This window comes from Triplophysa rosa, linkage group LG2, assembly GCF_024868665.1.
Source record: "Triplophysa rosa linkage group LG2, Trosa_1v2, whole genome shotgun sequence".
Classification (NCBI taxonomy): domain Eukaryota; kingdom Metazoa; phylum Chordata; class Actinopteri; order Cypriniformes; family Nemacheilidae; genus Triplophysa; species Triplophysa rosa.
This window is the reverse complement of record NC_079891.1, coordinates 34,722,119-34,748,737: the sequence shown is the minus strand read 5'-3', so window position 1 is coordinate 34,748,737 and position 26,619 is coordinate 34,722,119. Positions and strand designations below refer to the sequence as shown.

General features: G+C 39.3%; 3 protein-coding genes across 4 annotated transcripts; 2 read left to right on the top strand and 1 right to left on the bottom strand.

The window, feature by feature from the left end:
• Window positions 1–1,897: 1,897 nt before the first annotated feature.
• rplp0 (ribosomal protein, large, P0) lies at window positions 1,898–5,463 on the bottom strand. The gene is made up of 8 exons (XM_057319988.1): window positions 5,396–5,463; window positions 4,682–4,792; window positions 4,270–4,445; window positions 3,753–3,840; window positions 3,525–3,671; window positions 2,887–3,072; window positions 2,363–2,503; window positions 1,898–2,118 (listed from the first exon to the last, which is right to left on the bottom strand). The coding sequence occupies exons 2-8, from the start codon at window positions 4,733–4,735 to the stop codon at window positions 1,960–1,962; spliced, it is 951 nt and encodes a 316-aa protein (XP_057175971.1). The 5' UTR covers window positions 4,736–4,792; window positions 5,396–5,463; the 3' UTR covers window positions 1,898–1,959.
• Window positions 5,464–5,952: 489 nt separating this feature from the next.
• dhx33 (DEAH (Asp-Glu-Ala-His) box polypeptide 33) lies at window positions 5,953–13,781 on the top strand. The gene is made up of 12 exons (XM_057319846.1): window positions 5,953–6,366; window positions 7,562–7,722; window positions 7,835–8,062; window positions 8,486–8,656; window positions 8,814–8,999; window positions 9,109–9,220; window positions 9,298–9,457; window positions 9,539–9,627; window positions 10,667–10,794; window positions 11,049–11,252; window positions 11,987–12,073; window positions 12,177–13,781. The coding sequence occupies exons 1-12, from the start codon at window positions 6,159–6,161 to the stop codon at window positions 12,483–12,485; spliced, it is 2,043 nt and encodes a 680-aa protein (XP_057175829.1). The 5' UTR covers window positions 5,953–6,158; the 3' UTR covers window positions 12,486–13,781.
• Window positions 13,782–17,509: 3,728 nt separating this feature from the next.
• Window positions 17,510–26,461, top strand: vkorc1l1 (vitamin K epoxide reductase complex, subunit 1-like 1). 2 transcript variants are annotated; one of them, XR_008961658.1, is made up of 4 exons: window positions 17,510–18,076; window positions 22,004–22,113; window positions 23,623–24,309; window positions 24,416–26,461. XR_008961658.1 is itself a non-coding variant. In XM_057320010.1 (3 exons), the coding sequence occupies exons 1-3, from the start codon at window positions 17,775–17,777 to the stop codon at window positions 23,847–23,849; spliced, it is 639 nt and encodes a 212-aa protein (XP_057175993.1). In that variant the 5' UTR covers window positions 17,510–17,774; the 3' UTR covers window positions 23,850–26,461. The 2 variants fall into 2 exon arrangements, 1 of the variants encoding a protein (XP_057175993.1); XM_057320010.1 differs by having other exon boundaries at window positions 23,623–26,461.
• The last annotated feature ends 158 nt before the right edge of the window (window positions 26,462–26,619 follow it).

The window sequence follows — 26,619 nt, the reverse complement described above, 5'->3', positions numbered from 1 at the left end:
ACCTCTTTAACTTAAGCTGTTTGCACATGAATGATAGATGCATTCTTTTATTTTCTGCACGTTCTGCCGAAAGGGGGACGATTCTAAGGGCCTGCGCACCTTTGGGGTATCATACCTCATCCAACAGTTTGTAAAAAACAAAAAGCCATTAGTTTTAAATCCTAAATATGATGTGGTTCTTATCATTTCAATGCTGAGCTGTTGTTTGTAAAATAACCTTTATACATACTGTTTGCTGTCTGTACACTGTACTTTCTGTTCTGATACCTAGTGAGAAAAAAACGGCCTGTTCCTTACCCAAACCACTTCATACCAGTTCCTAAAGCTGTATGGACATGTCACATAACAAACCAACAATCAATGGAGTATATAGCACTTCTGTGTCTATGTCTCTTATTGGGTTCTCCTGGTACAGTAACATAAGAAACAATTATTGCTGCAGATCAACTCATATATACAATATACAATTATCTTACTTATATTGTAGCATAATAAGAGTTCACCTACATTGTGAACATACATTTACTCGTTTCATTTTCTTTCCTGGAGCACAAAGGAGAAATTCTTCAGTCTGTACGAGTAATGGCTGGAATACACTATAAGACTTTTAAAAACTGAACAGATTTTTTTTAACTAGACATCATACACTTACAGACTTTTTGAAAGTTTCAGATGGAAACACACTAACTGATCAAATCTGCAGACTTTCTGCAACAAGTCACGACTGAAAATCTGAGCAAAAGTCTTGTAGTGTATTTTAGCCTTTATATACAGTACTTGAATTGCATACAGTCTGTCTAAGACCCATAAAACACATTCACTTCATAATCTAAATTTAAATTTGCATTTTGTTATTAGATTATGACAATTACACTGAAGTTTTTTAAAAGTAGGCTACTGATTATTACCTGTGATAAATACATCATAATAAAAATACATAAAATCTAAAATTCTTTAGTAATTGTATATACACTTCTGTGGCCGTGTCAAGTTTCAGAGTAAATTTGTGAATTCTGAATAAACTGCTGTAGACAGTAGACCACCAACAGTTATATTCAAGGATTTGAGCAAAACAAGTCCAATAGTAAACTGTTTTTGAACAGCTTAATTTGGGGGTGGGTCAGCAAATATTTACATGCAGTTATGTTCATTTTAGGGATGCACGATAAATTATCGGCCAATAAATGGTCGTTTTAATGTTATCGCATCGGCCGATAATACAATTTATGCCGATATTTTAAAGCCGATAAATCTGAAATCATTTCCTCTGGTTAAACTACTTCATCTGTATGCTGCTCGCAGTTAAAGTACAGTACTGTCTGTCGTGACCATTCACTTCTATTATCAAAACATTGCTGATGCAGGTTCATACAGTATTTGTGTGTATTTATCATTTCAATGTGTAAATTATAGGAACAACAGCATATCGTTTGAATCAGACTGCTGTCTGAATGCTTTGTCTTGAGACCTTTTTGACATGTGGCCATTGAAAACATTTTTCTGGAAGAACATCTATAATTTGTTCATTAAATTTACCAGAAAAGTTTGAAGGTTAAAGCATCGTTTACTAGTGTAAAGTAGGCTTGGTACATGATTTCCAAGGGAACAATAGAACTAATGGTTACACCTTGTTTTCAAATAAAAGCAGTCGTCCACTTTTTGCCTTTTGTTTCAGTCTTGGGGAATTTTACATGAATATTTAGATACACGACCAATATATCGTTTATCGGCTTGCAATGTTAAAGAATTATCGGCCGATATTTACATATCTGTGCATCCCTAGTTAATTTTATATTTTTATCAATTAATTCATTTATAAATTTGCTTTTATACACTTCAACCACCAGCACGCTACACAGAAATTCTCAAACAAACCCAAATTAATTCAGAGTCACAATGATGGTTTATTCCAGATGTTTTATTGATGTTAACTTGCAGACTGAACATCCATCTGACAGTTTAATCGAACAGGCCGAAGCCCATGTCTTGGTCAGACTCCTCAGACTCCTCTTTAGGCGCCTCCACTTTAGGGGCAGGAGCTGCAGATTTCTCCACGGCGGCCGAGGCAACAGGAGCTGCCACAGCGAAAGCGCTGGGGTCAGCCAGGTATGCCTTCACCTATGGAGCGCACGACACGTCATCAGATTGTGTTGCGTTCAACAAATAAAAGTTGCAATACATACACAGAATATTTTTGTTAGGACTGTCTGAAACTAAGCGTCCCTGTCTGCCGGGGTGTGGGCAGACAGGGGATTTGAGAAACAGGTCACTATGTGCAGGGCATATGACAGAACGACACGGAGCAGCCGTTTTGTAACCTGTCCTGCAAACTCAAAGACCACAAATGGAATTGGAGTTTTACCTTTTCGGCCAAGGGGAAAGAGTAGTCCGTCTCCACGGCAACAGCCAGGACCTTCTTGTATCCATTGATGATGGAGTGAGGGATGGAGGCGAGGGTGGGGTAGCCGATCTGCAGACAGACGCTAGCGATGTTCCTCACACCCTGAAAGGGGAAGAGAAGGATTAAACTACAAGAACGACACCTTTTGACCACTGACAAACTCTTCAGATTATTTGCGATTACTAGACATGCATCTTTAAATGTTTTGCACTCAAAATGACTAATAAACCATTTAACCTGATCCATGCACCAGTTACACCAATAAATAACAGGGATGCAAACTCATCGGGGTGAAAAAAGGGGACAAAGACACGAGACCTCCCCAACGCCATTTTATTTAAATATATATATATTTAAATAATGATTACAATTAGTATTTCATATTATTCAGTGCACATAATCAGAATAGTCCATGGTCTGCTAAAAGTGTCTGAGATAGATAACCACGTGAAATTTTAGTTTTACTTTAGTTTGAGAAGCCTCACCTCCAGGAATCTCTTGTGCAGGGCATCTTCAGTGATGTCCAGCACCTCTGGGCTGTACACGCTGCCATTATCATACACCTGCTGGATGATCAGCCCGTAAGAGAAGGGCGAGATGTTCAGCATGTTGAGCAGCGTGGCCTCGCTGGCGCCCACCTTATCTCCAGTCTTGATCAGCTGGACATCGCTCTGCGAGCAAATAAAAGACCATATTAACATCAAGAACATTTCGAAAGTGTTACATCTGAACTCAAATTGGATCGACGTGCGTCATGTTCTCGTTTAATTCCTAGAGCTGCAGGACTACAGAAGGTTAAAATGTGACAAAATGGATTTCGCAATGGCAGATCATCCACACCCAGAAAGAATTTGGGGCAGTCATGAAGTAGTCAATATATAAAATAAATATAACGCGACCTGATGAAGGTCATAACTTCATAAAGCATTACAATGTCTGAAACAACACGTCCCTGCAAGTCTGGGGTAGTGACAGACAGGTACAGTATGAAACAGTTTGATTTCAGCAGGGGGAACGACAAACCAGCACAGACACAGCTGTTCTGTAACTTAACCTGCTCGTGCTCATTTCAAAAAACACAAACTACGATGATTTTCATGAAATAAATTGCCGTTCCCCTCACCAGGATTTCAATGGTTCCCCTGGAGATCTTGGTGGTGATACCCAGAGCCTGGAAGAAGGAGGTCTTCTCAGGACCGAGGCCGGTGTTCTGCGCTGGCACAGTCACATAACACGGGGCGATGGCACCTGCACGGGCAGCAGCTGGCACCTAAGGGAATAAGAGTTTGTTAGCATTTTAACACTAACTTGCTTTCATTTGAGAAATGAGCAATCAAAAGTGTAAACTCACTTTGTTTGCCAACAGCAGATCCCGGACCTCCGGCAGATCTTCCTTTGTGAAAACAAAGCCAACATTACCACGGATGTGGGGAAGCAGCCTACAGGAATAAGAAAAAGAACCTGATGTACAAATACAAAAATGAATCCTCACTCGCATAATTTCAACTTTGAAGCAACTTGTCACACAAAGCCAGCATAACTTCATTAACAAACTGTCCACATTTGGTTCAATTATGCTTTAGCAAATACATAATGTCTGGGCCCAAACGTCCCTGTGAGCTACAGGCAGCAAACTCACAGGCACAGCAGGAAACAAGTTGATTTGCGCAGGGGGAACGACGGACCAGCACGACAACAGCTGGCCAGTAACTTATCCTGCATTTCTATGCCTTAATCAGATTTATATTACATTTACTTGGACTAACAGTTTAAATTCATCATAAGATATAGTAGTCATTTCTCTATCGAGTGATTTGAATTATTCATTTAGTCCCTTTAATAAATTCTCAGTGGAGCAATGGACACACCTCTCCAAAGCCGGGTTGTTCTCCAGGTGGCCACGGATGGCCTTGCGCATCATGGTGTTCTTGCCCATCAGCACGACAGCCTTGCCCCTCAAGGACAGACGGATCGTCTGCATCTGCTTGGAGCCCACATTGTCTGCACCCACGATGAAGCATTTGGGGTAGTCATCCAGCAGTTGCTACACATACAAAGACAAAGTAAAGAACCACGACTTGATGCTGGTCATAATTCAATGTCTAGCGGATTCAGAATATGTCTGAGACCAATCGTCCCTGTGAGCTATGGCAGCAAACTCACAAGCACAGCAGGAAACAAGTTTATTTGCGCAGGGGGAACGACCAATCAGTACTGACACAGCTGATCAGTAGTGTAACCTGCACTAATGTAAAACAACCACAAGTGAAAACGACTTACGATGATTTTGATAAAATAGTTGGACTTCCACGTGGCCCTGTCTTCCCTGGGCATCTTGGCAGTGCTTCCAAGGATCGGTGAATAGCCGGTTTAAAGACAAGGTTGAAAAATCTGGAGAAATTACATTTTATTTAGACGTGTAACGTTAATGATTCTGTAAACCATGTGTTGTCCATTGACGTTACGTCGTTTTCACAATTAATAAACACGTTGCAATAATATTCCGGCCAAAAATCGATTAAAGTAAATAATATATAATATTTAACACATTCTCTTACTAATCTTTAACTCTTATAGTTGCGATCATATTATAGTAATACGTATTATAGTAGTGTTAGAACAGGCCTCATTCTTCATTCCTTCAACTTCTTTCATAGTTGTGAACGGCATTATGGGGTTTTTTTGTATTTGAAACCAGCGGCATTGCATTAAATAACAGACACTTCTGATCTAAAACTGCGAATAAAAAGCACCCAGTTAACAAGAGTTCTCATTTCTCACTGCTCAACGCATGGCGAGGCACACTGCTAATGCTAGCGTGCTAACTGTGAAGATGCTACTTCGGTTTAAAACGACAACTACTCTGCGTAATGTTCTTTGAAGCTATATCTGCTAATAACTATATCTACGTTAATTGTATTATTATAACCGTATGGACACATTTACTCGACATTAAATGGTGTGAAAACAGCGCTGAGCTGTAACAGGCCTCACCTCACGGCAGGGACGCGTGAAAGAAGAGAGCGACAGAGCGAGCGGCAAAACCTTATACCAGACAAACATCCAATCAGAATAGCGCCGAAGAGGCGTGTCTGTGCGCTGATTGGTCAAAACCCATGTCGTTTACTCTGGAGCTAACGTAGGTAGGTTGTAAAAGTATCTTCTGTAAAATAATTGTATATATTATATTTATTTTCATATATTTTATTCACTTGTTTATAGAAAAATGCTCTATTTAATGATATATATTACATTCATATTTTATTCAATTGTTTATAGAAAAATGCTCGATTTAATTCTTTAATATTTAAAATTGAGGCGTTGAGTTAAACTAAAATGTAAAACACTCGCGTTTGTTCATAATTATTCTAAGAGTAATCAAATTTGGCTTGGAGTTCAATTTAACCATCTCATATATGGAGCAGCTAAAAGAGAAAACGCTTAGCTTGCTTTTTTTTAAACATATCCGGGATAAAAAATATAAATTGAGATCATTTGGTTCTTTTGGTTGGGCAGTATAATTACGAATGATCCAACCACGTAAATGAAGCCAAACACATAAAACATAGCGGTTTTGCACATTTGAGTAGGTTTTAACGGTGACGTCATCCCCGCGCGACTGCAACTTCTGAGCCACGTGGGGAGGTGATGTAAACACCCGCAGCGCGAGTCTCCTCCGCCGTATGTTCTCATGAACGCTATCAGCCCTTCAAAGTGAGCGAGACGAGTGCACACCGCTGCGCGTTTTCTGCGGATCATGCCCCAAGACTCCGATCCTCCTCCGGCCAAGAGATTCAAGCCGGGGTCTCCCTTCTTCCGCCTCGACAAGAAGCCCGGCATGCTTCTGCCCCGAGCTGGTCATGCGCCGATCAGCGTGGACGCGCAGAGAAGACAGCTGCCCATATACCAGGCGAAATCACAACTGATCAATCAACTCAGACAGCTGCATAGTGCCGTGATAATAGGTAGGACTTATGACAAAACATCAGTTGATAGAGCTCATGAAGTATTCTTAGGCTGTTTTTCAATTGCACCATGGCAATACTATGACTTTTCTTTGTAGTTAATTAGAGTAAAGTTTCATAAAGGTGTTTGTAAATGCACCTGGATTTTTGTCAATATCACGAATATCATTTTGTTGTCAGATTGCTTTACATATAGCTGTCAGATGTTTGTGATGTGAACTGTTTTTCAAGTTTTTATGAAATCAACTTTTATGGCTTTAAGATGATTATGTTAACTTCAAGAATATCGTGTGCGTAATGCGTGTGCTCCAAAACATTGACAAAATGCACGTTTACGCGATACAAGCAGTCCCTTATTTCTGCAAATAAAGATCAATGTTTTTATGACATCATTCTGCACTTAAAGTCCCAGTGAAATTAAAAATGACATTCTTATTTTTTCATGAAGTATTGCAGCGTTTATAGTAAATAGCTTATCAATGTGGGTCATGTTCTTTTTAAAATTCATATACCCTCATAATCTTTAGTTAAAATCTGAAAATGCACTTCCGCCCTGAAATGACTATCCATGTCAAATGACGTAAATTATTAGACGGCTTGGCCGGAGCAGAGCCATTGAGAGAGAGAGTTCCGCCAACAGAAGTTCGAAATTTTCGCGTGTCACGTGATTCATGGAGACTTCAGATTGTTCCAGGGAGTTATGTTTTCTCTTTAAATGCTTTATTATATATATATATATATATATATATATATATAATATTATTATTCTGGTCTGTGCGCGTTCATGTGTTTTGGAGGAGGCGTGGCTTTAGGCGATTCGCATGGAGGGCGGGATCATGATTTCAGTGCTAGCAGGCTAAAGTTAGCACCTTAACTTAAGATGCATTCTGCCTTTAAATGGGTTAAAAGTTTATCTCAGTTGGTCTGTTTAGTCGCAGCTCCATGTGTTACTAGTAACTTCCGGGAACTATTGAGAGCCTCCATGAACTGCCATTGCTGTGAAAAAACTGTGCCATTGGAGTCAATGGAGTTGACGCGACTCTCTCTCAATGGCTCTAGGCCGGAGCATCCGTTAACTCCTCCCCTTCATCTGTCAGTCTGCTGCCAGTTTCATTTCAAAATCAGTGCAACAGCTGTTTTTACAGGAGTCACAGGCTTATTAGGCACCACTAATAAACAGTGTTTTCTGCTTCAGGTGAGACCGGGTCAGGTAAAACCACACAGATACCGCAGTATCTGTATGAGTCTGGCATCGGACGACAGGGTATCATTGCAGTAACACAACCCCGCCGAGTGGCTGCCATCTCTCTTTCTGGTCGAGTGGCAGAAGAAAAGAAAGTTCAGCTGGGGAAAATGGTGTGTTCTCTCTTAAAAAAAATCTTATGTTTCTCTTTCACTGTTTTCAAATCTATGAATTGTGTAATACTTTAGTCAAGCTTTTTATGTTTATATTAATGTTATTTCTCAGGTGGGCTACACAGTGAGGTTCGAAGATGTCACGTCGTCTGAGACCAAGCTGAAGTTTATGACAGATGGGATGTTGTTAAGAGAAGCTATAGGTGATCCATTATTACTGCGGTACACTGTGGTGATTCTGGATGAAGCTCACGAGCGGACCGTGCACACGGACGTTCTGTTCGGTGTGGTGAAATGTGCCCAGCGCAAACGTGCGGAGCAGAACAAAGTACCTCTGAAGGTTTGAATCGGAAGTTTTTTTTCACGAGCACACGAAATCAGTTATTGTAGATGTTAACTTTAGTAAACTCTTTGCTATTGCAGCGTTTGCAAGATATTCCTTAATATTTCTTTTTTTTTTTTTTTTTCTTATTTTAGCTTTATGCAGTATGTGTTACCAGTTTAAAAAAAAATTTAAACTCAAAAGAAATGCGTTGAATAAAAAAACGGAATGGTATATTCAGTATCTTTTCTGCATTTTCTATTATATGATCTTGAGTTCTCTTTTCTTTTATATGTTTCACTTTTTATATCCAAGACGCTGTCGTGTCGTATGATGTGATAACAACAATGTTTCATGTGGTGCTGATGCTGCATTTTCATTGGCTGCTTTGCAACTTTCTTCAGTGTGATTTCTAAACTCGAACAAATGAATGGTCTTTAGGTTTTAGTGATGTCAGCCACCATGGATGTGGACCTGTTCTCTCAGTACTTCAATAAATCACCTGTACTGTATCTGGAGGGCCGACAGCATCCCATTCAGATCTACTACACCAAACAGCCTCAGTCCGACTATCTGCAAGCAGCGCTGGTGTCTGTTTTTCAGATTCATCAGGTCTGTCCATTCAAACACATTCTCTGATTTGTGAAAAAACACAATTTTATTACACAATTTCGATGCATTGATGGACTTACAGGAATGTGGAAACCAGCATTATAAAAGAGACTGGAAATCTAGAGTAAAGTTTTGAGTGTTCGCGTTTTTATTATAGGAAGCTCCGCCTTCCCATGACATCCTGGTGTTTCTGACGGGGCAGGAGGAGATCGAAGCGCTGGCACGCACCTGTCGAGACATCGCCAAACACCTGCCCGATACCTGCAGACCGATGACAGTCATTCCTCTCTATGCTTCTCTGCCTCAAGCTCAACAGTTCAGGGTCTTTCAGCCCGCGCCGAAGGTCACTACAGACATTTCATCAACGGACGTGATGACACACGTGATGCAGTTTTAAAGCAAAAAGTGAATGTACTGTCCCTTTAATTTGCCTGCTTTTTTGTACGTTCTAGGGTTCAAGAAAAGTTATTCTGTCAACAAATATAGCAGAGACCTCCATCACCATCTCTGGCATCAAATACATCATTGACACTGGGATGGTGAAAGCCAAGCGCTTCAATCCAGGTAAAACTCTCAGAGCTTTACACTGTGTTGTCGATATTTGTTTGGATGCGATGCGATGTGATGTTTGTGTTTCCCAGACAGCGGTTTGGAGGTCCTGGCCGTGCAGCGGGTGTCTAAAGCGCAGGCGTGGCAGCGTGCGGGTCGCGCCGGAAGAGAGGACGCTGGGTCCTGTTACCGCCTTTACACTGAAGAGGAGTTCGACCACTTTGCAAACATGACCGTGCCTGAGATACAGAGGTACGGGAGGACTTGTGCGATCCACAGATGATCTGTGAAGCTAAAAGCACATCTGATATTCTGATTTGTGTGTGATCGCAGGTGCAATTTGGCCAGCGTCGTACTGCAACTTTTGGCTTTAGGAGTTTCTGATGTCTTGAATTTTGACTTCATGTCTAAGCCATCACCAGGTAAGGTTGACTAATGCACAGACCGACGTGGTTTTAAAGGGATGGTTCACCCAAAAATGTATAATAGTAGGAAAATGACAATGGTAGTCAAAAGTGCCCCAGAACTGTTTGCTGTCCGACATTCTTCAAAATATCTTCTTTTGTGTTCAACAGAACAAAAACAATTATAAAGTAAATTTTCCCACTGTGGTAGTCAATGGTGGCCAAGAACTTTGGAAGCATTCTTCAAAATATCTTTCTCGGTGTTCATCAGAACAAAGAAATTTATACAGATTTGGAACAACTCGAAGGTGAGGAAATGATGACAGAATATTATTTTTGGGTGAACTGTCCCTTTAATACCTAAAACACTAATAGGGCTGTTGGGTCGTTTCTCCGTCGTTTTTCTGTATTTTTAAACTTTAGTTTGCATGCCTAGGACTTGCCTAAGACTGTTTCTATTATTCACAAAATATTTACTTTTCTTGAAGATGCTGTATATTCTCTTCACTGAATTAATATGGAATTATTTAAAGGTGTATTTAAGTGTATTAATCTTATATTGCAATTAAGGGATATTGTAAAGGCAGCCGGTTGTAATCGCAGAAATAAGCCCAGACAGTGTGATCAGGTCATCTTGTATATCCCGCTTATTACACGGCTACTTGCCACATGAGAAAAAACTGGACATGAAATGTGAATTTGAAATATTTTATTAGCTCATTTTTACCAAATGCCGACCTTCCGCGATGAAAAGCCGCTCACTTTCAGTTTTAAGGTAAGAAACGACGTTCAAATGTCACGATCCGGCAATTTGGTTGAATCATTTGTAAATATAATGTCAAATATGTTATTAAAAGACATTTATATTTCATCTGTCAAAAAAAACCTGTCAAAATGATTTGCTGCCTCCGGGTTACCGTGTGTTGTTAGTTTTGAGAGGTCGTTATCTGGGAATAACGAACCTGCAAATGTCGCGACTGGCCAATCAGAATCAAGCATTCCAACGAGCCGTGTAATAAGTCTTAAATAACACATCCACGTGTTTGTGTTCGTGCAGAATCAATGCGGACGGCCGTGGAGCAGCTCAGCATCCTGGGGGCCGTCGACAGAAAAGATGAGCAGGTGTTATTAACCCCTCTGGGCAAAAAAATGGCCTCCTTTCCTCTAGAGCCCCGCTTCTCTAAAGTAAGAAACATTCTTTATTTATAAAACCGATAACAGCGCACAACTCTCACACCTGGAAGGGATGCGTGCAGGTGTGCGGAACAATCGGATCAGTTCAGAAAAGCTTACAAAATGTGTTATATTTTATGCACAGTCACGAGCATACATTTTATTGACATACATTGAGCAGAAATGTGTTTCTTCTTTATGCATACTTTTGTGACTCAAACAATGATAATAAAGGTTTGATTTGCTGTTATTGTGTGTATCTGTAGACGCTCCTGATCTCTCCTGACTTCAGCTGCACCGAAGAGATTCTGACCATCATCTCTCTGCTCTCTGTGGACTCGGTTCTTTACAATCCACCGGCTCGCAGGGACGACGTCCTCGCCGTGCGCAAGAAATTCATCTCCAGTGAGGGTGACCACATGACCCTTCTCAACATCTACAGGGCTTTCAAGAAAGTCAGCGGCAACAAGGTACGGGCCATGTTGTGACCTGTTTATTTATAATATGTGGTCTGAACGGTAAATTGTCTTTTATTCTTGCACTTATTTAATGTATACTTGCCTAATAAGAAAATGGAAGCGTGTTGTCTTTACCTTATTACACGGTTCGTTGGAATGCTTGATTCTGATTGGCCAGTCGCGACATTTGCAGGTTCGTTATTCCCAGATAACAACCTCTCAAAACTAATAACACACGGTAACCCGGATGCAGCAAATCATTTTGATGGGTTTTTTTGATAAATTGAATATAAAAATGTATTTTAATAACATAAATGACATTATATTTACAAATGATTAAACCAAATTGCCTGTTCTTGACGTTTGAACGTCGTTTCTTACCTTAAAACCAAAAGTAAACGGCATTTCCTCACGAAAGGTCTGCATTCGGTAAAAATTAGCTAATAAAATATCTCAAATTCACATTTCATGTCCAGTTTTTTTTCTCATGTGGCAAGTAGCCGTGTAATAAGTGGGATAATGTACAAGCAGCCGGTTGTTCCAAAACGTTGAACTATTTCCATCTCAATGCGGCGCCCCTATTTGCACGCGACTGCGTCTACATTTAAAATAACGACTTTCAAAAAAAGTTGCGAAATGTGACTCGGGCCTTAGTGTGATCACGCTGTCGGGGCTTATTTCTGCGATAACACCCGGCTGCCTATACATAATCCCTTACATGTGTTCATTTTCATACATTGTGACAGGAGTGGTGTCGAGAGAACTTTGTCAACAGTAGGAACATGGGACTCGTGTCTGAAGTTCGTGGCCAGCTCAGAGATATCTGCATCAAGGTACACACCAACTCGGTCTGATGTCGAGAAAAGTACAAAAAAAATATTTTGATAATTAAACGATTGATTTCAGATCATGCAACTTTTGTCTCTCGTTCTTCAGATGAACATGAAGCTGGAATCGTCGCAGTCAGACCTGGCGAATGTCCGTCGCTGTCTGGCTCACGGTTTGTTCATGAATGCTGCGCAGCTGCAGCTGGACGGCAGTTACGTCGCTCTGGACACACAGCAGGCCGTGGCCATCCATCCGTCCTCCGTCCTGTTCCAGGCCAAACCAGCATACGTTGTGTTTAATGAGCTCCTGCACACGTCCCGCTGTTACATGAGGGATCTGTGCCTGGTGGATGCCGATTGGCTGCAGGAAGCCGCGCCGGAGTATTTCCGCCGGAAGCTTCGCGCCACCAAGAGTTAACCCTCCGTTAAATGTGCCATTTATTATTCCTTGATATTTATAACGGACTGCATGATAAGAAATAATTCTAGCCGTAGATGAGTTTTTTCACATGTGTGTATTTTGTTAACACGTTTATTCCTACACAGATTATATGGATTATATGCATTTGGTGTTGGATCTTTAAAGACTGCACTGTTTTGTGCAAATATGCAACATGTCTGGCAGTTTTGCTAAAGAGTTTCACTAGTTTGGGTAATCGAGAGCTTTATTAACCGAAACTTTTCTACAAGTGAATGAGTTCTTTCTACTTGCTATACATCTGATGTCACGACAGTTTCGGCAGTACTTTTATAAACCGTTGAAAATCTTTTATTGATGAAAGTTAAAGAGTGTTTGCATGTTTTTTATAACCACGTTAGTATAAGAATCATACATTCAAAAAACATCTGGATCAAGTTTAATTTGATTTGATGGAGACTAAAGCAAAGATTTGTGAATTTGGGCCACGTTTATAACAAGATTCGCTCCATATGATATGACTTCGAGCTGGATATTTTCATGCATTTTGCTGGTGATTAACAAACGTAAGTACTGCTAAACTGACCGATGTCAATTCTATAAGTGTATACAATGAGGTTTTGTGTTTCTGTTATGAAATGCAGGATATTTTAATTCACTTAATAGTTTAATATAACTGTAAGATCCTGCATAAAAAATCATCTCTTAGAAGTGTTATAGAAGTCAATAAATTATAAACCCAGCATGTGGAAACAACTTTGAAACTATTCTAATGTAAAAACATCTTGAGTCTTGTTTTATGCCCTGTTCTAAATATCTGTACCAAGTTTAGTCATATTATTGCCTTTTGATCTAGATATGATGGACTTATCATCAAATATAATATTGAAAATACCTTAGTTAGATAAACAACAATTTACAATAATATAATGCATGCCACTTTTTTTATTATGAGGAGCAAAAACATGTCATATGCATACAAGTTTTATCAAATACTGCCTTGTTTGCTTCACTTTGCAAATCATATCTGAGACCACATGTATTTATAGATCTATGTATCAGAGAATGTATACACGCTGTGCATGAAATCGGACAGAATGTGACCACTCAGGTTTTTATGGTACGCAGAACGTAGTACAGATGTTTAATATTAGTATGATTATTTTCCATTACAGCATGAGCAAGAAGGCATCATTTGTTTGTGAAGGTAGCAGATTCCCAGAATGTAACACAACAGTCAGAATTCAAAAGCAATGTCTGCTTGATCTCATTGTTATTAAATCATCTGAAGGTGAACTGACATGTGAATGTGCTTTTTGCCATAAATAATTACTTTACTTTTTTACTATTACATATGCTTGTGTATTTCCTCTGGCTTTCTGTTTTGCGAATATAAAAAAGCCAAAGAAATTACATCATAGTGCTTTTAAAATGTAATTGACCAAACCTGCACATTAAAATGTTTTAAATACTTAAGATATAAAAAGTACAGTGAAATAAACTTTCTTGTAAATGTAGGTTATTTGTTTATATTATTGGATGTGCAACTGCTTTTAGTTGTGGCTGTTTAAGACTTGTGGAGGTCACAAAGCTTAAAGGAGTAGTTCACCTTCAAAATGAAAATTCTGTCATCATTTACTCACCCTCTTGCCATTTCAAACCTGTATGACTTTCTTTCTTCCAAAGAACACAAAAGAAGCTATTTTGAAGAACGTTGTTAATATTCCCCCATTCACTTGCATAGGTTTTGTGGACATACAATAGAAGTGAATGGGGGGCTGTGCTGTTCTGTTACCAACATTTTTTAGAATATCTTCTTTTGCGTTCTGCAGAAGAAAGAAGGTCATACAGGTTTGAAAAGACAAACTGACATTTACATGATGACATAATTTTCATTTTGAAGGTGAACTACTCTTTTAAAATGAAGGAAAAAGATAATGTCAACACAGTTCAGTCACACAGTCCAAATGCTTTTGTTTTTATTTTTTCTACTTGTATATGAATTAATGTCTTTGGATTCTTATAATAATGACACCGCAACCAATAATTATGCTCCTTTATTTATGACTTATCTCCCACAATAGAAGTTTTGTTTTTCTTATAAGAACACAACGTTTCTTCAGTTCAACACGTTTAAGAAGTGACAGCACATCTTGAAATTCAAACACCATACAAACACACAAGCTATTCATGTCAGCAGGCGGATCACTTGACAGCAGCAGACCGTGTAACAGATGCGCATGCGCTTGTCTCGCGCTCAGTGACATCAGCGCTAGTGTTCAGCATCATAGATATCAAAACTAGATGCCGCATTAGCATCTGTTTCTATAGGCCGCTACACTTAGGTCGTCCCCCATATTGGAACGGTGCGAGCCGGTCTGTGTTGCCAAGTCTGTGGCTTTTCAGTGGAATTGGGTTACTTTGTAACTGTTGCTCCGGTTTGTTTTATCCACAGGTTAGGAGTGGAAGGATTTTGTTACATAGCTGTTAATTTTAAGATTATTTTATTTATGAATGTTAAATTCTGTTATTTGGACTAGGGACGTTAGGCTCGTGATGAAGGATTTTTGCTTCACAGATCTGGCAACCCTGCCAAGCCGGTCCTTTAACACTCAAGAGCAAGCTGATTGTGTATGATTTTGAAAACATTTTGTTGTTGTGTAACCTCAAACATTATATTTCCTACACTAACACATGACAACACCGAAAGGGTATCCAATTTGTCGGGAATTACAGCCATGCCTGCGCACTGTTGTGGCATTCCAGCAAACTGAGTGACGTCCGTGGACCGTTCCAAGATGGCGGACGCGGCTACGTGCCTGGAGAGCTTGAATGAGGCATCTAGTTTTGATATCTATGTTCAGGGTCGTCTATTGTTTAGAAAAGTCAAAACAAAGATTTATCAGGATCCTCTATCTCTCATCCATCACCAATCCGAGCAGTCCGATTCTGTAATGCATAAAGAAAGCATTAGAAATGTTCTTACGCCAATAATGTGCAGATAATTATGTTGTTTTTTCTTTTGTCTATGTACACAAACCTGAAGACAAATATTTTAACAATTAGTAGTGCTAATACACATCTTACGGAAAAACTATGTAGCTACATAATATACAACATGTAATTTCCTGTTTTTATATAATTTTTATTCCTTTTTTCTATATTGTTTTACGTTTAAATGTGTTTTAAAGCCTCTTTGCAACAATGCAAAATTGTGAAAAGCACATTAGAAATGAATCTGTATAAGATTTAATATATCATATTATGTACTCCAGTGGTGACAAAATGGGAGTTGCTTTTGGCATGTTACAAAGCCAACGCAGTGCAATAAATGCAAATATAATGAAAACACACAAATATTGCACGTACCTCAATGTTTCATTTTTTTCTCAAGAGGACGAGCTCTGGTTCTCCTGCGTTTCATTTCACTGTTGTGCAATTTTCCCGTGATCTTTCGTTCGTGTCCAGCAGGGCAATGGCGATTAGTGTTCATACCAATTTCCCTCTTACTTCTGCCTTTTCCTCCAGCATGACAGGGATATTCCTCTAGATTATAATAATCATATTGATCGTAATGCGCCTCTTCAAAGATCACGAATCGGTCGATGTCAGTGGCCATATTGATCAGACTAAAACTGCGCATAATGTTTTCAGTACGAACACCTCGCTGAGCTTATCCTCTGTGAGTAAACAACAATGTCACGCGTGTTTTAAAACCTCTTGGTCACATGGTCAATCGAGATCTTCGTGTGATTGGTGGAGCGTTTTTGTTACCAGGCCATGCGACTTTTTGGACATCGAGCGGCGCTGCGCAGACCGATTGGCGTATGACATCAGTATCGCGAGAGCTATTCGAAAGCTTAGATTTCGAACGGTTCTCGCGGTACGTTGACGTCATATGCCGATCGGTCTGCGCAGCGCCACCCACCGTGTTTCCGCTTTGTTGGGGTTGTTCGTGATTGGTCGTGTCTAAAGTTTGGTTCCTGTGATTGGTTCATTTCGTCACACAAATAAAAACTCACTTCCTCTCCTCATGGACTTTAATTTTGTGCACAATCACATTTAACATGAATATTTTTATTATTATTTTGCAGTTCTGTAAAAAACGAATCTGTCTGGTTTGGTTTGCTGTGTGAAAAAATCTTCAAATAAGAAATCTTCAATACATAATTCAAAATCTATTACAAACACAAAATAGGTTAACGTGTCTATGGGTGGGGTGACCAAACATCTCACAAGGTTTACCAAGAAAAATAAAAGTCACAAAATCTACAAAAACAATTGTTGTTTGTTATTAAAATGTTTATGTTCACGTTTTGAAAACAAAAACGGGTTGGTTAAAACCCACTGGGCTACAGATATGTATGTGAACTTGTATGGCATTCTCTCATGTTTACTGAAATAAACTACAGCTTTTATCTGTGGTTGTCTATACACTCTATAACCAAAACCATCTTGTGGCACTCACACACATGGCGGTTTCCATCTTTTCATTCCCAAAACCTTTCCCTTGCATAGAGGACTAATTCAAAAACCTTTATCACTAACTGCAGGACGTTCTTAAAAGAGAAACTGTTTCTTTTTTTAAGTAGATGACTGTAAAAATGACAAAACCATATTACATCAATGTGTGCATGGGCTGCAGCAGTGAGAAACCACAGTGGGGCAGTGCATTTTTACTACATGATAAAGTTTAGCCTACATTATGCTTATCACAACTTGTGCATATACATTTTATTTAAGCATCAATAAAACCCAGTCTATTATCTGTTACTATCTGAAGACATTGTTTTCTATAATGATTAATCCACAGGTAATTAGAGAGTAATAATTCAATATCAAGGCCTCCATAAAACACTCATGGCTTCATATCAAGATGTTTCAAAGGTCTAAAATGCATTCAGTCTTTGTACTTGAGGTAAATGAATTTTGAGTTTACTGGCCTTATGAGAAGGAAACTGTTTTGTTGATGAATAAATCACAACATTGAATTGAAAACAACAAGACAAGGGTGTTCATGTTTTACCAGTGACAATTTACCCAAATCACAACATAAAGTTGTAATCGGTAATATTATATTTACAAAACTCGCTAGACTTCTTTTAGTAAGGAAAGACAGATAACGATGCACACCACACGAATAATCTACAAATGCCCCTACAACGAACCCTGAACGGCCCCCACTGACCGAAGAATGGCGAGACGTCTGCTGACCACGCCCTCTGGTGGATAGACCACGCCCACGGAAACAAAACGAGCCTCGGCTCACTGGCCACGCCCTTTGTCGGCATGACACGTCCCGACGCTTTTCCACGTCGCCCGCCCAGCGCTGTTCCCGCCGCGCGCCCAACGGTCGAGCCTGGGGAGGCTGCGCGCGCTCGTGCAAAGGCCGGGGAAAAAATGGCGGCGCCCGTCTTGCGAGTGTCCACCCCTCGCTGGGAGAGGATAGTCCGGCTGCTCGTGTGTCTTTTAGGAATTCTGCTATCCATGTACGCGTTCCATGTGGAGAGAGAAAAATCTTTAGACGCTAGTTACCGCGCCGCGTGTGACGTGAGCAGCTGGGTTAGCTGCTCCAAAGTCTTCACGTCCAGGTGAGAAAGACAGTCGCGTCTCAAAACCTAGCGGGTTCCCTATCTAGACAGCCAACGTGGGCGTCGTAGACGGGTTCGATTCGGATGTTCTGGGGCGTTGAAATCAACCTGTGATGTTGTCTATATAGGGAGCGCGTTAGGTTTTGAGACGCGCCGGGCCGCTGACTGACTGACTGTAAATCTTATAAAATTACAGGCTTGTATTATTTACGGTCTTCTTTGGCGCAGTGTACTAAGATAGATATATAGAAATTGAACGTTGTTATTTTAATAGTTATATTTGTATGTGGTTTTTGTTAAATGGGCAGAAATGGAGCAATAGCAGCTAATGCTAACAGTGCTAATGAGTGAACGAGCAATGTATCACTAGCCTGAATATCTTGTTTATAATAATATTAATAGTACTAAACACCCTTTAACACATATGCAGTCATGGTAAATATAATCGTGCTCTCTTGTTAGGGCTTGTATGTTTAGGGTGAGAATTCAGCGAGTTTCATCAGTCAGGATTCAACTTCGGTTTCTGTAACCTTTGAAATCGATTTGATTGTTTCGTGACACGCCATCAATGTACAGCTGCAGGATACACCCTCAGACATGATCAATCACTTAATAGTGTGCTTCAGTCGTGTTTACTGTACGTTTTTTTCATGTGGCCAATGCAGTGATGGATTGATGGTTTGGCAGATGTTTTGAGAGGATCAACAGCTGGAAAAAACCAGCTGAGCCCTGTAAATGGATTATAAAGCATTCATGTTTTCAGATTCGTACACAATAACTAGTACTATTTACCTAAAATTAAGTGTTTTTCCAGTAATGTTGTGTACATTTCATAGAATGCCATGTCATCACGACATTGTCCGACTGCTTATGCTACTGATACAAAATAGACATTTGTATAGTTTCGTATTTTTGTACTTTTTATTTAGAAACTAAATGAAAAGTATCAAATCGTGATCTATACTCGTTGATGTCCAATTTCTGACTAGGTTCTATTCTAATTGTAAAAACAAAGTTTTCTGTCATTTAGTAACAACACGACCGCATGTGAACTGCTTCATACCCATCTTTTTTCAGGAGAACCTCATGAGCACACTTTACAGATTAAAAAAACATATTAAAAGGTTATAATGTAGTACTTTATGGCAGTTTATCGTCCTGTTTGAACCGTTAATCGTTTCTCTCTCGTTATCTGCTTATCTACGGATATGCAAACTTATCACTAGGAGAAATAGGGCAGTGTGTTGCGTACATTGCATTATAGAGAGGCAATAGTTATGTGTTTTGCATTGCGTCAGACATGCTGGCGATTGCATTGTATTTGCTCTCAATGGGACCTCGCAGTTCACGGGGCTTTGCGGGAAGTTCTGATAAAGCATGCGTCCCGTGGGGAAAACAACTAAACAAACTTAGCCGAGTTAAGGTTTACAGGAATGTTACACAATCAGGCTTCATGGCTATCTCTCTTAAAGTGAACCAGCGGTTTATGTGTCGAAGCATTTCTTGTGCAGGAAGAGTTGATGGAGAGTATAGGTTCTGTTGGTCAGATTCTACGTGGTGCACTGTTGTTTAGATGTGACGTGTCTTCAATTGTGCAGTAAGGGTAATAGCACTAATACTGCCCAAATACAGCTGATAAAACAAAACATGTGTTTATTTGGACAGCACTAATAACAGAAATGGACTTTTACCATCATATTTATTTTCTGAGTTGGTGTCATTTCAACTTTGAACAGTTACGTTGTGTTCAATAGGCAAATCAAAAACTGCTGAAGAATTACCCATAATCCCAAAGACAGATCCTCCAGTGATGGCAGATATTATGGCCTTGACCTGGGGTGTTTTGGCAGCAGTACACACACACATGCTATGCATTGACAGGAAGTGAGGAAATTGAGTTTCCTTGCAAAGATTATGTCGCACACGTTTTATTCAGGCAGTGTGATGTAAAGCATACCAGTTTCATTAAATATGTTCTTAACAAATGAGCTCAACCTTATAAGTGTCGTTGTGTAATTCAGTCAAATCGTTCACTGTTTGTATGGGTGAATTTGAATTTATTTGAGAGTGAATACTGTCATTTTGTGACATGTTATACAAATTGCAGATTTGCAATAAGTATTTATTTTCCATGTGGTTTGATTTAGAAACATGCAACGCTGCTTTCTCTGAGAAGCTGGCTTTCATGTTTACGTTCATAATGCTGAATGCTCTCTGTTTATTGCCGTTTTTGCATTGTTCATTGCTCTGTGCTGTTTCTGTTTAGAAAGTAAAACTCGTTGGTTAGTAAAGTGTTGGTCTGAGAAATATTTATGCCATTCCTGAACTCCTTTTCAAAAACCCCATTCACACAGACCTTTGATCCCAGAAAATTGCCAGAGTGCCTTCTGTGTGAACGCAAACGCATCCCGGATTGATCCGAAAAAGTGATTCCGTAAAGGGGACGTAGTAACATTAAAAGGATCAGTCCCGTAAAGCACCCTGTGTGAACAATAGGCAGAAAGAAACAATGCCGTAAAAGCTGTGTACTGATGACACGCATATATAATAAATCGCAAATAATTTGGCTATAAAAACAAATATAGTTGAGCGAGTAATTTATGTTCGTTAGTTAATCGACAACTAAAACATAACTAAACATTTGTGTTTCACCCGAACAAGATGGTTTTTCTCAACAAAAACATTGTAAACAATATAAACATGATGATCATATACCGACCTTAGTGTTTATTTATGGTTTTTATAGCATTATTTGTAATATGCTTTATTAACGGGTTTTTCATTCGATCTGCGTGAGCTTATTCCGAAATGGTTGCAAAATCTAAATGCTAAAAAACTTTTCTCAAACTTAAAAAAACCCCCGATAAACGTATTTTTAAACTCACATTTTTGTACATCATGTCACTGGAAAAATAATATACCGTGCCTTTTGTATTAGGCTATGTTGCAAAAATTACTTGCCAGTTTCCGTTATATCTGTCATTAAGGCTCTGTAAATTTGCACTGAACAAGCCGGAACAATGTGCTTTTATTTATTTTCATATGACATTTTAGATTTAGGCCTATCTTATATTAAGCGTAACCCCAGCAAACACAGAACGTTCCAGTATGGTTCCCATTTGGTTATTTTTGGGGGGGAACGTTAGGGGAACATTCCCTGCCGGTTCTTTTTTTCCCAACCAAAAGCTAACGTTCTCAGAAACCACTTTTTCTTTGCTGGGATCTCGTTGGTCTATAGCCTACTTTGCGTTTTTGTGCCTCAGTGCTTTTCCTTGTTCTGCATTTACCAACAAAAAAAGGTTTTAAATAAATAAGATAAATAGAGTTTGTTTTAAAACTGACGTCTTTGTCATTTGCAAAAAGCAACAATATATGCTACAGAATAATAACCAAAAAGAGAGATTATTTAGGCCTATTTGGCAGTAATAATAACAAATTGTGCTATTTAGCCACCTAAAAACACAGAGCAAGGAAATATCCTTCACGTGATCAGCCCAATTCACGACTAAAGAAATGCTCATAACAACATAACATCGCAGTATATTACGTCACGTGTCTTTACGGGGAGATTCACAGCACAGATTCCAGGAAATCACTGGCAGTGTCAATGGTCAAAATCTAACGATCCCGGGACAAATTCCGTGGAAACATTTTCCCAGTATTTTCCAGGATCTCTGTATGAAAAGGGCACATGATATTGGGACAGAAATGGCTAAAGGCGGCAAACGTTGTTCTTAATATGCTCATGTTTGGATGCTTTGATCATTTTGATTGAGGCCAAAGATGATGCTTGAATGTGCTCATATTCCCCGGGGATGCCCAGATCGCTCGGAGCATTATTAATATATATTTATAGATCTAATCTCTAAATTGATTTGTACGTCTCATCCTTCATGGCCTTGTTTTGTTTTCTGTCTTTCTCCTCAGATGGGGTCGTGGATTTGGACTGTTGGGAAGCATCTTTGGGAACGACAGCGCAGTAAACCAGCCAAACAGTGTCTATGGAATATTATTCTATGTCTTTCAAATGTTACTGGGTAAGATCGTTTTACACCGAATGACACATGTAGGAGCACACAGTGCTCACAACAGTACACATACTTCAGCCACACACACAATTAAGCTCGAAGACACGCAAGAACCAATTATTTGCTTGTGTTCAAAAATAACATATCGCTAAAACAGCGCTCGTGTGCAGTTCTCTCTCTACAGGGATGACCGGTTATAGACGTGGATGCTTTGCACTTCCCGCAACCTGTTTTACATTTTACTGCACAGCTTCATTCTTTATTTCCCTATCAGTGAACGAATGAACCGTCTGCTCTCTTGTTTGAAAGAACTGTTGGGTTTTGTTTTAAAATTGAGCGTCCACGTAGGCATGGGTTTAAGATATTGTAAGCACGCTCTCAATGCAGAGGTTGTTAAGAAAGATAATTATGGTGCTTTCTAAAACGACTTGTTCTGGCCAGACTTTAAGACAGAATCGCATGTGTCGCTCGAGAAGAACGACCTCTCAGAATGCTCAATAAAAACCTATTCAAGACCGTGTAAATTCAAAATGTATAAAGGAACTGTAACGTGGGTCTTATTGCACCAGCACACATTTGAAGTTGTTTTCTAACCTCTCTCACTCTTATTATGTATCACAGCGTCTGAAATCTCAGACACGGGTCCATCCTTCCGTTGTCTGTGGTGTTTGTGATGTGTTTCTCCCGCTTTGCTCTAATGAAATTTCATGACTATGAGTAGTAGCAGAGCTGTGTTTAATGACCTCTGTTCTGCAGAGACGGTCCTTTAGTAAGAGAGACAGCGCTGTGTTAAGGAAAGCTTTCAAATGCACTCTGACCCCTAAACATGGGCACACCCGAAACAGAGATATTCAAGATCCACGTCTGTGCTTTGATCATTTGAGTGGGTCATTTCATATAACAGTTATTATATGATATTCATTGGGTTGACGTGTGGTTTACAGGAAATAAAAACACAAACAGGTTGACTGTAGTTTGTTTGTAAGGTTTTTCAAATGTGAAAGGGAATACAACGAGTGAATAAGTGAACATCTTATTTTGAGTTTAAAAAAAATGAGGGCTGGGCAATGTATCTAAAATGTGATATTTTAAAAATACTCAATAGGCTATATATCTCGATATTTTTGCTTGGTTTAAACTCATTCTTGAAACTCATCGTGATTACTGATTGATTACAGTTACAACCTTTAACCAATAATCTGATGCATCATCTGTTTATTCTTCACAATTCTTCAACTGGGAAAGTTTTAGAAGTCAAATTGGATAAGAAATGCAAAACATTACTGTAGATATTATTACATTTTAATAGTTGTCATTTAAAAATGATTCAATGTAATCTGTACATTGATGTTTTATTGTTATGTGTGCATTTTTACACCCATGTCTAAACTTTAAGTGACGTGTATATGTCAACATCACAAATGAGATTGTGGTGGTCTGGTATCATCATGTAGTAGTGTTGTTGTTTGTCATTGTTGACAATCACTAACTGATGTGTGTGTGTGTGTGTGTGTGCAGGTTTGACGGCCAGCGCTATGGCCGCTTTGATTTTGATGACCACATCCATCGCATCAGTAATAGGCTCCGTCTACCTGGGCTACATTCTTTACTTCGTCCTGAAGGACTTCTGCATCATCTGTGTGACCACATACGTACTGAACTTCATCCTGTTTGTGCTGAACTACAAGCGACTGGTTTACTTGAACGAAGCCTGGAAACAACAGCTTCAAGCCAAGAGGGACTAGACAAAAAAACACAGGAGGCGGAGGGAAGATCCTCAAACCTCTGAAAATTGTGACTTGCCACCAGAAGACCTTGCTTCCAAACAAATATTCAATCTGTTGTGTGTGTATAACAAACGAAAAAATTAAACAAGGCAAGAAAAATGTCATTTTAAGGGGCCACTGATCACAGGTTTCTTGCATTGCGAGGACGGATTTACAACAGAAACACAAATCTCTGTCTAGTTTTAGTTCTTGTCAGTTTTGTTTGTTTCCCTGAGAATGAGGTTCGATGGCGAGAAAACAGTATGCGCTTACAAAATTACCAGTCAGTACACGTGGACGAGGAATCAGTCCTTTCTTTGAGGAATAAAATAATGGAGAAAACATGGCTAAATGTGAGACTTGGAGATTGAATCCACTGTTCGAGTCTTTGCTCCTGGAGCCCAGTAGATTCCAGTAAGACCTTAAGGGTTTATAAAGGGTAAACATGAATGATCCTGATGTTGATTCCCAGAAAAGAAAGGATTATTATTATTATTATTGAAAACAAGAAATAAAAGTGTAATTTTTTTATTTATTGTTTACAGATTTTTTTATCGTTTCAGAAGAGGACCACTGGTAAAACATGGAAGAATGCGAGCTGTATGTGTGTAGATCAGATTTGCCTGTGACTGCCTTTTTTATTTTTCTTCGCAGTTCTGTAAATAGCCGGCGCAAAGCAATATTCCCAACTAGATTGTGTTTTACTGTTGAAACATCACCGCGGAAAAGAACGACAGATGTCCCGAGCTACAGCATGTCAGTCACTTCCAGCGAGTGTTTTCAAAAAAACAACTGTGGGAATATGTTATTGCAAAACTTTGTGTAAGTACAACAGCATTTTACTTTCTGCCATTAAAAATAAGTCTAGTCTTGAACCAAATTCAGCATTCACTAAATGTCAGAAATGTTTTCTTAAAAAGTGACATTTTGCACAGAGCCACTCGCAACTCTGGCAATGCTTTTAATGCCAAATTTGGTATTGATAACGGTTAAATAATTGGGTGAAAATCTTCTCGACTTAGAATTGTGATGAGCCAAATAACTGTGAGACAAGTGAAAGAAGTCGGATTCCATAAAATGCCATTTTCAGTTTGTACTTTGTTTAATTGTCAGGGTAAATTATTCCGTTAATTCTGTATATCACATCAATGCTGCAAAACGTTTTAAGATGATTTGGGACGAGTTTCAGTCGGTTCCTGGTGTATCGTCCTATCAAAGGTTCATTTCTGCTTTTTATGTTTTCATTTAGTTTTATGCATTCTTTTCTATACTGTAATATCCCATGGAGACATTCAGACTTCACGTTTTCATATTCTCCAGTTTATTACTTGTCAGTTAATAACTTTTAAAGCTACAAATGGTTGCCGTTTTTTTCTTGTCTTGCGGGCGGGTCACATCGCATTTTTATGTACTGGGCTACTGTGAAGAATTTTACCCTACAGCAGTTTTCTTCACCCTCCCATGAAACGTCACTTACCCAGAATTCTCAGTGTTGTGCCAGATTTGTTGGGATGGTCGGTCACTAACAATGCCAGCATGATCAATTCCTGTCATGTTCTTCTCACGTGTAAATTGGGCCTGTTGTATTTGCAGTGAAAGTGCTTGTTTGTGTGGACTCTTTAGTCCTACCGTTTTACATCCACACCTGTGCTTTCATCCACCATGTGCTGTGGAGTGGACGTTGACTGTAATATAGTCATGACTTTGTCATTTGTGAGATTTTGAGTTCATACAACTCAATGCATTGAGTTTGTATCTGTACAACCCAGTATTACACAAGACCAAGACAGTCAGTGTTGGTGAGGAAATGTGAGCTGCAGCAAAGTGAACACTTAAAAAGAGATACTGGAACAAGTTGATTTATTATCGTTAGTGAACCCTCAACAGAGCTAAGAGAGTTCACCCCAAAATGAGAGTTCCTTCATCATTTACTCACCCTCGCATCATTCCAAACCTGTATGACTTTCTTCTGCGTTACACAAAAGATATTGTGAACATCGTTGATAACCAAACAACATTGAACGCCACAGACGTCCCCAAAAATGAGTTGCCTTCACACGTTCAGATGTCAAGTAAAGTGCCTTCTGTATGTCCACTGAGTCCTGGAGTTTGGAGCAACTGCAGCTTTGATTCAAATCGATTGAGATCTTTAAACATTTGCAATGTATCGTCTCATAAATGTGCGATGGCAAAAACTCAGTAAACCCAACTGAAGACGTCTGGTGACGCGGCTCGATCATTCCTTCACTCGCGTTTGTATTATTTTCTGTTTATTTAGCTCTGTGTCACTTTATCCACATCAGAGAATGTGACGGCATTTTCTTTTCTTTTTTTGATGCAAGTGTTGGGCGGTCGGCGATGGCACAAGCCCCATCAGATGTACAGACTGTTAATGTGATAGCTTATTTTAGTAGATCAAGAAAACCATGTACAGGATTGGAGATTCCATGTGTTGGTATGGGGTTTTTGATTTGGAAATGCACCTTTTCAGGGTATTTTTGTGGGGAGAAAAGTGTTTAGGTTCGCTTCTGTATGTGCCAGATCTGAGTTGACGTAAAATCTGTTGTATTTTCGTACGCGTTAGGAACAGATCGGCTTTGAAAGCGTGTCATTGTTGTGTGGATCTGCTCTTTCATTAAAACATTCCTCTACACGTCACGTCTCTGACCCATTTCTGCTCTTCAGGAACACAGCACATAATTACGCATCACTTAAAGTGAACATAGTCAAAGATGATAAACCAGACAAA